This window comes from Enhydra lutris, unplaced genomic scaffold (genome assembly GCF_002288905.1).
Source record: "Enhydra lutris kenyoni isolate GAN:26980312 unplaced genomic scaffold, ASM228890v2 scaffoldscaffold64, whole genome shotgun sequence".
Lineage (NCBI taxonomy): Eukaryota > Metazoa > Chordata > Mammalia > Carnivora > Mustelidae > Enhydra > Enhydra lutris.
Window position 1 is genome coordinate 4,658,096 of NW_019154148.1, and position 12,300 is coordinate 4,670,395.

A 12,300-nucleotide genomic window follows, 5' to 3' on the forward strand; every position below is an offset into this window, starting at 1 on the left:
ATACAATTTGAATACAAAAAGTTTCTTTTTCTTTTTTTTTTTTTTTTAAGCAGGCTCCATGCCCAGCATGGAGCCCAGTGTGGGGCTCCAACTCACGACCCTGTGATCAAGACCTGAGCTGAGATCAAGAGTTGGATGCTTAACCAACTGAGCCACCCAGCTGCTCCAGGAAAATTTCTATTAAAAAAAAAAAAAAAAACAAAAAGAACCTGTCATTATTTAACATTTTAGAAATAAAAGAGAAATGTTTAAGAAATGTTTATTAATTTTTAGAAAAGCAGCAGTAAATTCAGAATATGATAACATAAATAAATTTTATAAAAATTTCCCCCTCAAAATAGCAGAATGGCATTCTCTGGCTTCACAGAAGGGGCTGGAGTCTCAGATCTGCTTCTACATTCAATCTGCTCCTACATTCAATATGTGTTCTTTTGGTTGACGTATATGAAGAAAGTGTGACCTTAATTAAGAGTATTTTAATAGCTTTTCCAGATAATTGTAGACACTCTTCTTTGAAACTATACCACAACTGGACACCTGTAATTTTTTAAAGATTGGTTGCAGTGTACAATCTGAAACCATATAAATGTTTTCATACTCTGCTACAGTAAAATCCAATGGAAAAATAAAAGCCTGTAATTTATTATTTGGAATATCCTGACCCAAAGATAGGAAGATATGAACTTTGAAAATAGAGCAGGAACTCCATTTTTCATTCCGTGCCTCTAAATCTCATTTGGAATTCTGAAGTCATGTTACGGCACCTAAGTCAAACCAGATTTTATTCATCTAGTTCGATATTCTCCAATGAAAGGAATAGGAGCCAATGTTTGTACCTTGCAGAGAGATTTTATTAAATCAAGATAGTCCTACTTAAACCTACATAGCTCTATGGCAGGCATCGTGTGCTATAGGACTTCTAACTGAAGTACCATTTATCACTAGTTGTGTGACATGGCAATATACAATTTAGGTATTAATGTAGCATAGATTAAGTCAAATTGTTGCCATGGTGGCTTCAAGGTTACATTCATTCATGTATGTAAAAAGGCTTTTCCAAAAGACTCAGTTGAGTCTTAAGTTTTAATAACTTTGCAAGCCTAAGTGCTATATACTTAGATACAAGTTTCAAATAAACTGTGTTTGAAAATTTAATATTTGCATTTCTTTTACATTTATACAGCTTTGTTAACTTTGAGTAACATTGTTTTCTATATTTTAAGGGTTTAGTCCCTCTGGATTGTTTTTTATTCATTTGAGAGATAGCATGTGCCAGATGTGGGACTCGATCTCAGGATGCTGGGATCAACACCTGAGCTGAAAGCAGACGCTTAACCGACTGAGCCACCCAGGTGCCCCAGTCCCTCTGGTTCAAGATGGAAAATATTGGCTGAAACAAGACATTAAGTCTTTGGGAACAACTTATGTTTTCAGTTTGTGCTTATTGAAATGTTTAACAGATTAACTTTAAGACTTGGCTATTACCAAGTTTAAATGAAAACATGACTTGAAAGAAAATTATATTGCAGTTTTGATTAAAAAATAATTCTTGCATTTATTTTTAAACTTAGTTTATTTAATCACACATTTGTAGAAAAGGTGAAATTACAAGAAAAATATTTTCACCCGGAATCCTTAAAAGTAAGTTGTCCCTTGATGACCCATTCATTCACCTGTCCATTTGGAGAGGTATGTTATAGTTAGGTAGAAGATATCCCTGGTTGTAGGTCAGGGATATCTTCTACCTAACTATAACACACCTGTCCAAGTGGGAAAATTAACATTGTACATTTCTAGTATCTAACCCTCAGACTCCATTCAAATGTTTCCAGTTATCCCAGTAATGTTGTGTATTATAAAAGGATCCAGCTCAGAATTCCATGCTACTTTGTTGTCATGTATCTTTAACTCCTTCAATCTAAAAATGGTCCTCTCTCTTTCCTATACTTCCGTGACCTTGTGGCTTTTGAAGACTATTTCGTGGCCTGTCCCTTAGTTAGGGCTTGTCTGCTGTTTCATTGTGGTTAGATTCATGTGATACCGATTTGTCAAGGATCAGGATTTGACATGTTCCCATCAGACCTTGAGCACTTCCTTGTCTTTTGGTACAAAAATACGTTCCCTCTCAAATTGTCCCTTTCCTGCCAAGGCCCTGAGATCAGCCATTTGTCTGAGGAGCTCTGGTTCATATGGCGGACCGTGGCCTTTAGTATCCAACATGTGGGCTGTGCTCAATCTTAGTAGGAAGTTGCTGCCCCAGGCCCCCTCGGTTGAGAAGGTAAGGTCAATGTTGACATGTGTATCTATATCCATTTCTGTACCTACATATAACTGCATCTCTTTGTTTATAGAGAAAGAGTAAGACGTGTCTACACACATTTCCGTCTCTGTGTATGACTCTATCCCTATGTTGAGAACGATGAGGACTGTTCACATCAGTACCTCCAATTCCAACCCAAGGATCAAAGGTTCATTCCAGATCTCTCCTTTTCAGTGTTTGCTATGCTCTTCTCCAATGGTGAGATACCTGGGTCCTATGATCATTTGCGTATTTTGGTACTTGGTTCCTTTGTCTGTGGTAACCGAGCTCCCATCGCTGCTCTGCCGCACCCCATGTGATGCCCTCCTCACCATCCTTAGGCTCTGATACCTCACGCTGGGACACTGCCCTAGCCCGGGAAGTCCTCTTCACCCCACCCCACTAGGACTTGGATTCCCCATTCTCACCTTGTTTGGGCCCCCTCCCTGCTGTGTGCTTATCCTACTCACTTCCTTGGGCTCTGCCATCCTGCACCAAGCTGCTCTCCACTGCATGGACCCTTTGCTTTGCCCACCCAAGCTCTTCCACCCATTCCAGGTCATGGGGCTCCACAGCTCCCCCTTGGCTCTCCTTGGTGTAGAGAGCTGTTTTGTTCTCACCTTAAGGACCAACCTGCTTATGAAAGGAGGAGAAGAGGAAAAGCCCAAGTAATTCCTAGATAATGTGTGTTTTAAAGAATATATTTGCTGAATGTTGTTGGACTCCGGAGAAGAGCTGGCTGGAGGCAATATTTCCATGGTCTCCAATGCTGATTCTGGATTCTCTGTGTGTGGGGGAGACAGTTCTATTTACTGCAAGTACCACATAAAGCTTTGCTTTGGACTATTTCTGCTAGAGTTTGGATGGAGACAAGATGCCATTTATTGAGGTAAAGAGGAAAATAATCAAGAAGATTTCCCTCTTAAATCTCATCTCATTTTCCTTCTTCCTTCATTCCCCAGAATAAAATTGCTGTGCAGCTTTGATCCTAGAGCTCTGCCTTACCCATGATCTCTCGAGTCTTCAAGACTTGTTCTCTCACTTAGAGTCAATGATGGGAAGTCACCAAATGGGTCTGAGCAGGAAAAAGGCAGAAGACTGTGAGCAAACACTTCATTTCTAATTACTAAATGGAAAAAAGGCATGACCATGTTGTCCATCTTAACGTTTTTCTAGGGTGAGTGGTTTAAAGCAGACAGTGGATGCATCAGAGAAATTGTTTTATAGTTGGGGTGCTAAATGATAGGCTGGTTCATCAGTTAAGAAATTATTTACACCATTTACACAAATTTGCCTCAGTTTCGCTCCCTGACTTACTGCGATCACCGTCATTAATCAATAATTACTCCATTTTATACTAAATCTAAGTATGATGTAATAAAACGTAATGCCTACTGGGAATAGCCTGCTTCTTCCACATAAGAAAAAATGTTCATTATGCAAAGTTCTGTTCCCTATTTAGAGGAAGGACTATTAACCAAATATTTGGGCACTCGAGAAACACTTTCAGGGCTGTTGAAATACCACAGAAACTACTATGTAACCATATTTTGATTTTCAACAGATGGCCTGGAGCTACAAGCCTAGATGCTTCTCTGGTGGGATCAGTGTTGGCGTCACCCACATGGGGTGACCACGGTCAGAGCCACTGAGGGCACAGCAGGGTGGCAAGACTGAGGAAGGGGGACACAGACAGCCATGCAGGAGGCAGGCAGGGGTTATTGGAGAGGGAGAAGGAAGCCCAAGGGAAACAAGGAGGGAGAGGAAGAAGATGAAGAGAAAAGCAAGAGAGAAGGCATGTGGCATGGTTACTGTAAATTGAGACTGTGACCGAAGGAGTGATAGGAAACAGAGAACAAATGTTCTAGAAAACACCGGAAGATACCTCGTACATGAACAGTTCGAAGACATGGTGATATTTTATTGCCTAAGTTTTACATTTCTAAATTTAGAGAAAAAGCTCTCTGACCTATGACCCATGGTCAAAGTCTGAGGGACTGGGGCTTTGGTTGGTTTTCGGGGCCACATCCCAGACCTCCCACTCACTCAGGGAGCATCTTCTTGTGAAGGGGATACAACAGGCAACTCTGGTTTTTTTGCATTTTCATTTGTGGCTGCATCAACTTACACAAGGGGGAGGGGAACCCGAGATCACGGGGCCTTGAGCTTATACAACATATTTAAAGGTTTTTTAAACCGACATGGTGTTTTATCTTTACATCCCTCTGAGGTAGATCGGAGATCTGTAGTTTTTTACCCCCATTCTACAAAAGCAGAATCCAAATGAAAACAGAATTACATCAAACACACACAAAGTCTAGAGTGGGACGATTTGCCTCGGCCATCCTGATTTAGTCCGGGGTGAGAGAACTCAGCCAATTCCTGATGTGGTAACCGATGAACGTGTTTAAAGTTGTCCCCAGCACAAGCAGGTTCAACTTGGCCAAATGAAACCACGTTTCCAACTTCGTCTCCTGAGTGCAGAGCTGAAGAGTGTGGTCTGGTTAGCCTTTTTGTTCTCTTTCTCTTTATTTGACTACCTCCCTTTATGCTGAAGTTCAGTCCCTCATGGCTACCGTCTGTTGACATCCTTATGTTTGCTCCTACACTTGGGCTGAGTGAGTGTCCGGCCCACAGGAAGGGATGCGGTCTCTGGCTTCAGGAAGGTTCCTTCTTGTCCTTCCGGCCTCTATAACCCAAAGGGCACTTCATGGATCCTGCGACACCCTAAACTTCAGTGGCCTGTAAGGTGTGGCACAATGTGATAGGCCCTGTGGGAAGAGAGAAATGGGCTGAAGACCCACGTCTCGTCCTTAAGGCATGTCACGTGGCTCCTACAACGATCTGTTCCTTCTTCCTAAAATGTTTTTGCCTTGGCTTCTCTATGTCCTCGTGAGTATTATTTTTCTGGCTTCTCTTTCTTTGTCTTGTTGTGTTATTGGCTCGTGACCCTTTTACATATTGAACTCTGTAAACCCCAGAGCAATGCAAGTCTGTGTTTCCCTCAGAGAAGAATGTGCTCCGTTGGCCAAGCATCTAATACTCCGCTGGCTTTCCCGACAGAATAAGCAAGGCTTTCTAAGGTACATTTGTTTTCATGAGGCACCCTGAGTCAATTCTGTGGCTTCACAGCCCAGCGTGAAGTGAAATCTTCCCCTGGGTTGGCAGCATCCTTGGGAATCACGGAGTCTCAGGGCCAAACGTGACAGCCTGGGAAGAACAGGAAGGACTGGGAGGAGCGAACGTGACTGACATAGGAATAACAACACACGTGGGTTTGCAGACTCACGAAGCCCTGGGAGACCCAAGTGGGAGCGAAATCCATCCACGCAGGCTGGAAGGGCGCCCGTCACACGTTCCTCCGTAGCCATGCCGTCATCCTGGCACTGCGCATCTTGTTTTCCAGATTTTTGTTCTTTATTGTCTGTAATTTGGCGTGGACTGTGAGCCTCTGGTGCTCTTCCAACATGTTGCCGAAAAACTGCTGTAGCTGCAAGCACCAAGGGATGGCGGGTCAGTGCAAACTCGTGTCTCGTTGAGACAGAATAAGGCAATGTTCCCGTGGAGGAGCGATGGGATTTTTGCAAATGGCGCGCGCAGGGCGGCCAGGGTGGGAAGGAAGGTGCGGTCCCCGGACTGTGGGTTCCTGGGGGAGGCCCTGCCTGAGAACAGGGAATGAAGACCACGCCTACCCTGAAGAATCAGGGGTAGACCAGAAGCCCCATGAAGAGGGAGCTTCATCTCTTTGCTCCCCGGAGCCCAGAGCAGGTGCTCGGTAGCGACCCACCGAATGCATCCTGGATGTTATCTCCAAAGAAATCCTGCAGCTTCCAAATCTCAAAACTGGCACCTGATATCCATGCCTTCATAAGTGTTATCGTTTATTTAGGAGAACTTAGAGACTGGGCTTGTCCACTGGCCAGATGCCATCACTGACTCAGCTCTAGCATTTAGTTACAGGAACATCTGCCAGACCCCAGTGAACTAATAAGTCATATTGCACGAAGTCTACTTCTGTGTCACTGGATTCAAACTTATTTTTCTTCCAAATTTTTATTCAAATTCTCATTCATTAACACATCGTGTAATAGTGATTTTGGGGGTAGAATTTAGTGATTCATCACTTATATGTAACACCTTGGGCTCATCACAAGTGCCATCCTTAATGCCCATCCCCCACCCACCCACCTCCCTCCATCAACCCTGTTTGTTGTCTATTGTTAACAGTCTCTTATGGCTTACTTCCCTCTCTCCTCTTTTTCTTTCCTCTTGTCATAAGTTCATCTGTTTTCTTTCTTAAATTACACATATGCATGAAATCATATGGTACTTGTCTTTCTTTCTCTGCCTGACTTCTTTTGCTTAGCTGTATACTCTCTAGCTCCAACCATACTGTTGCAAAAGGCAAGATTTCACTCTTTTTGATGGCTGAGTAATATTCCACTGTATATCTATAAAGACCACATCTTCTTTATCCATTCATCAGTCCATGGGCATCTAGGCTCTTTCCACAGTTTGGCTTTTGTTGATAATGCTGCTATAAACAGCAGGGGGCATGTACCCCTTAGAATCTGTATTTTGTATCCTATGGGCAAACATCTAGTAGCATAATTGGTGGATTACAGGGTAGGGCTATATTTAACTTTTTGAGGAAACTCCATACTGTGTTCCTGCATTGGAACTTAGAACATATGAGATGACAGTGTATCTACACCAGCTCACACATGTCACTTAAACCCTAATGTACTTGAAATTGAGGAGTAATAGGGCCATTCAGCCTAATTACCACATAAAAGAAAAGTAAGTTTTTCTTTTTTCTTTTTTTTTACATTTTCTTTTTTTATTTGAGAGAGAGAGAGTGAGATCATGAGCAGGGGGAAAGGGTGGGGAGAGAAGCAGACTCCCCAGGTGAACAGGGAGCCTGATGTGGAACTCGATCCCAGGACCCTGGGATCATGACTGAGCCGAGGGCAGCCACTCGTGTCCCCAAAAAGTAAATTTTGAGCAAAAAGTAGTCGAAGGGACCAGGAACAATCTCCTGCCCTCTCCCACAGCTGCCCACAGCCCGGGACCACCTGTAATGTGGGGGAGGGGAGTAGGTGTTTGTGGGATTGTCGGTGGGGCTTCATGCATGCTGGGAACATGAGGCCAGATTCTCTCTGGGTAGAGTATGAAGACCAGAACAAGAGATGTGGAGAGTGTATAGACACTGCACTGTTCTAGAAGGAGAAGGCAGGCATGCAACTTCTCATTTCCATTTTACTCATTATTTTCAAGATGATCCCATCAACAGACAGATGATAGCGGGACTATAATCTATAAGTGATCAACAAGCTTTGACAAGAATATTCATAGTAGCTAATTTACCTGTTTTCAAAATGGCAAAATTTCACCACGGCTCAATGTACATTTGCATTTTTTTTTTTTTAAAAGAAACTACCAGTGACTCTAGAGTTTTGGAACTCTGAGGACTGCTAAATTTATACGCACTTTGTTCATTCATGAAACGACAACAACAAAAAAAATTCCCTGGGTTCTGTGGATACAAAGATGAACTGAGGCCCTTTAGATGTTGGCACAAACTCAGCCTTCCTTCCGGAGCCTTCCTTCTGGGGTGTCTGGCTGTGTCCTTCCCTCTCCTTTCTAGGGAATCCCTGATAATCCCTGAGGCAGCTCAGCCTCAGGCAGGCCAAAACCCACACAAACAGAATTCCTTCAGGAATTCGTGATTCTTCCTCTCTCATAACAACAACTGCATACTCCTGGGTGGCTCAGTCAGTTAAGTGTCTGCCTTTGGCTCAGGCTGTGATCCCGGAGTCCTGGGACTGAGTCTCACATAAGGCTCCTTGCCCAGCTCCTGCGGAGCCTGCTTCTCCCTCTGCCTGCCGCTCCCCCTGCTTGTGCTCTCTCTGACAAATAAATAAATAATAATGGTAAAAAAATAACAACTACATAGCTGACTGCTTCTCTTTTTTTTTTTTTTGGCTCATGATCAAACTTCAGGCCTTTATGACCTATATGTTTATTGGTTTATTTGCTAGGACAGCTAGGCAGCTGATTTTCCTTTTTTTCTTTTTTTCTTTGCCTTTAAACCAGGTCACTGTGTGGAGTGGACCCAGCAAGCTCCTATTCCATCTCCCTGCTCCAAAAATCCGTTTACTATCTTATCTTTGGATAGAGGATACATCCGATATTAACCTGGTAAGAACAAATACTCCCCTTGATCTCAGCCAAAAGGCCAAGAAGCAACTGATTTTTCCTTTCTTATTTATACAGGCCCTTTCTGTTTGTATTAAAATAGTTCTGGGCCATGGTGTTTAATTTGAGCTCAGACATTTTTTTCAAAACAATTTACTGAACTCTACTGAGATGAAACTGACAGACAATAAAATGTGTTCACTTAAAATGTGACAAGGGAATGAGTGGTGATCATCGCATATGCCCGTAACACGGAGCTGGGGTCAAGGTACAGTGAAGCACGTTTCCATCATCCACATACTCCTTCAGGCCCTCTCCAATCCAGCTCTCCCTCCCTCTCAGGCAATCCCTGATCTTCTTTTTGTCCCGAGAGATTATATTGCATTTCCTAGAATGTGTCTGTTTTGTTTTGTGTTCTTAACTCAGCATAATCATCTTGAGATGTATTCATGTTGTTACAAAAACTTATTTATTATTATTTATTATTATTATTTTTTAAAGATTTTATTTATTTGACAGACAGAGATCACAAGTAGGCAGAGAGGCAGGCAGAGAGAGAGGTGGAGGCAGGCTCCCTGCGGAGCAGAGAGCCCGATATGGGGCTCGATCCCAGGACCCTGGGATCATGACCTGAGCTGAAGGCAGCGGCTTAACCCACTGAGCCACCCAGGTGCCCCTATTATTATTATTTTTTTAATTGCAGGATAGGATAACCTGGTGTGGACGTATTATGTTTTCCTTATCTATTCACCTATCGCTGAGTGTTTGGGTGGTTTCCAGTTTTTGGCTGACGTGAATAACGCTGCCACGACCATTCATGTAACAAGTCTTGTGTGGATATGGGTTTTAGTTCCTCTTGAGTAAAAACCCAAAGATGAAATTGTTAGGTCATACGTGTGTAAGTAACACTTTAAAGACGGCCTGTTTTCCAAAGTAGTTGTACCATGTTAACGTCTCACCAGCAGAAAATGAGAGCTCCATGTGCTTCACATCTTTGCTGGTGTTTGGTGTTGTAAGTCTTTCTAATTTCACCTATGCTACTAGATGTGTAGAGGCTGTATTAATAGATTACCCTTGTTTTATTGTGTGTGTGTGTGTGTGTGTGTGTGTGTGTGTGTGTGTGTGTGTTTGAAGGGTATTTGCTTTGGCCCCTAAGTTTACTTTCTGGTTACAGGATCCCCTCTTTTTTCCGGAACTACTCCTCCCCTGAATCCCATGGCTGTGGGTTCCAAATGGAGGCACATGACCCAGGCTGAGCCACTGGAGTATTTCATTCCACACCCCCCACCCCCACGGTGACTGGTGCATGTGGACCCAAGTAGGACTGACTAGAGTCATTTTGTGAGGCTGGAACTTGAAGCTGGGGGTGGGGTGGCGGGCAGGGACTCCTCCTCCTACAACTAAGAGGGCTAAGGATGACAGAAACCTGGAGCTACGTTTACCTCCTGTGGAGAAAGTCCACCTAAGTAAGAAGAAATTCAGGCCGGGAGGGAGCAGAGCCCACAAATGACAAATTAGGGGTGGTTGGCTGGTTCAGGCAGTAGAGCGTGCAACTCTTGATCTCAGGTTTGTGAGTTCAAGCCCTGCATTGGGTGGAAAGATTACTTTAAAAGTAAAATCTTCAAAAAAGAAAAAGAAATAGCCAGGTCTCTTCTAGGTTCTAGAATACAGGTCTGACTCAAATGTGATCTCCCTCCTCAGGGAGCTCCTTAGAAGTCTCAGGGAGCAGACCTATTTATACCCTAATTAGAGTATAATGTGGTTAGTGCTATGATACAGGTACTCATAAGATAACTGAAGAGGGGTGGTTGGGTTTTGGACACTGGGGAGGGTATGTGCTATGGTGAGTGCTGTGAAGTGTGTAAGCCTGACGATTCACAGGGGCAAATAATACATTATATGTTAATAAAAATAATTAATGAAAAAAAAGAGTTTTAATATATAAATATAAAAAAACAAACAAAAATCACTGAAGAGCACACAGGAGGAGAGGGTATAAATCAGTTAACTGAAAAATTCCTAGACTAGGTGGTTGGAGCGGGGTCTTAAAGGATAACTAGGAATTATCCAGCCAAAGACAGGCACAGCGAAGTCACCCAAAGCAGAAGGTAGAATATTTCCAAAACCCAGAAAATATGAAACAACATGATAATTTAAGAAAATCTAGAGGCAAAGTGTTGGGGAGCTTCTGACACTCTCATTCTCCTATACTTGGTGGTGAGGTGGGCAAAAAATGAAGTCAGAGAGGCAGGCAGGGGCCAAGTTATTATGAAGAGTAAAAATGTCTTCTCAACACTGTGATGAATTCTGGAAGCTTCCACAGCGGGGCAAGGACTGGCGGCTATATGAGGGCTGGGGTGCAGGGAGGAGTTGCCCTGGGCAGATAGTCCTCACCAGAGTTCACTGCAAATCCAGGGAGGTGAGGAAGGATGGGATCCAACCCTCTAGGAGCAAGAATGGTCTCTATTTCAGGAGCAAGATGGAATTAAAAACCATGTCCTGCACACAGTGAAAATCACCCAATGGGAGCAGGGAGTATCATCATTCAAATAAGCCTGTTGCTTTCAGTTTTAGCAACTCCCAGTTACACAAACAATGGCTTCTAAATTATCATTATAATTCAAAATACCTACAGTACTCACCTCTGTAATCTGCAAGTCTGTACTGACGGTTCTCCCTATTATATTCATGAGAGTAACCAGTGATTGTATTCCATACCTGCAAAGCAACAAGATGCTAGTCAGAGGTGGAAAATGGTTTGCAAGATAAAGCTGGGTTTTATCGGGCGGGTAATATGCTAAGTGCACAGCCCCTGTTGATTCCTACCTCCCAAATCAAAGCAAAAATACATATGAACTCGTTTAGCTTCATCATTTAATAAGATATCTATTATACAGAAGATTTTATCAGCACTAAGTAAATAAAATACAGGTAAATATTGATTTTTGTCCATAGAGTTCTGAAATCTTTCTTTAAATATGAAAAGCTCCTCTTCAAAACTGCAACTGTTCTTATCTTTTTAAATGAGGTGGTTCAAACAGAGGTCACATACTTCAATTTAAGACAACTTACACAAGGGGTAAGTAAATATGGAAATTACGCCCCTTAAAAAATAGTAATTAATATGGAATCAGTTTCAGAAACTCTGGCTAACCTACCCTGAGAACTTATGTAAAATTTTGTATTTGTATATGCTTTTTTGAAGAAAGGATCTATGTCCTTGAAGATTCTCAACATGTTGGTGATCATGGAAGGGCTAAGTACTCCAGCTCTACTTTCCCTCAAACACACACCGTCATTGAAACTTCCCCTCTAGTTTCATGCCCTTGAATGTCCAACAAGGATCATGCAGGAAAAAACAAAACAACAGAACAAAACAAAACAAAACAACAACAACGAAAAAACAAGAAATATTGTTGCGGAAAAACAACAGATACATACCCGCCCGAAGCCTTGCTGTGGTTAAAAAGGTAAATAAAGACTTTGGGATGCATTAAAGAAGAAAGAAAATTAAAATAGGGTTAATGTTTTGGACTGAACAAGAAAGGGTTGCTATTCTGTTCTACTGATAATAGACAGTTAATACACATGATTGACTTCAAAAACGTACACTTGAAATTAAAAATTGCAACAGTTGATGTTGGCATAACACCTAAAGGTAAGAGAAAATGGTGTTTTGGTCTTTTTTAAGTTCTCCATGGTAACTTAAGCTGTGTCTCCTTGAGCAAAGGGAAGGATGAGACAGTCTCCATATAAACACCGCTGTTTCCATAGGCAGAGAGGACATACTTCTTAGCTCTCCA

General features: G+C 42.4%; 1 protein-coding gene across 1 annotated transcript in view; it reads right to left on the minus strand.

Moving 5' to 3' along the window:
• Nucleotides 1-5,557: 5,557 nt before the first annotated feature.
• Nucleotides 5,558-12,300, minus strand: part of LOC111158914 (laeverin) — a 65,400-nt gene continuing 58,657 nt past the window's right edge. The window contains exons 19-20 of the mRNA XM_022521245.1: nucleotides 11,140-11,215; nucleotides 5,558-5,789 (exon numbers count right to left, since the gene is read on the minus strand). Of these exons, the coding sequence (XP_022376953.1) occupies nucleotides 5,649-5,789; nucleotides 11,140-11,215 (217 nt within the window). The 3' untranslated portion in view covers nucleotides 5,558-5,648. The remainder of the gene's footprint in view (nucleotides 5,790-11,139; nucleotides 11,216-12,300) is intronic.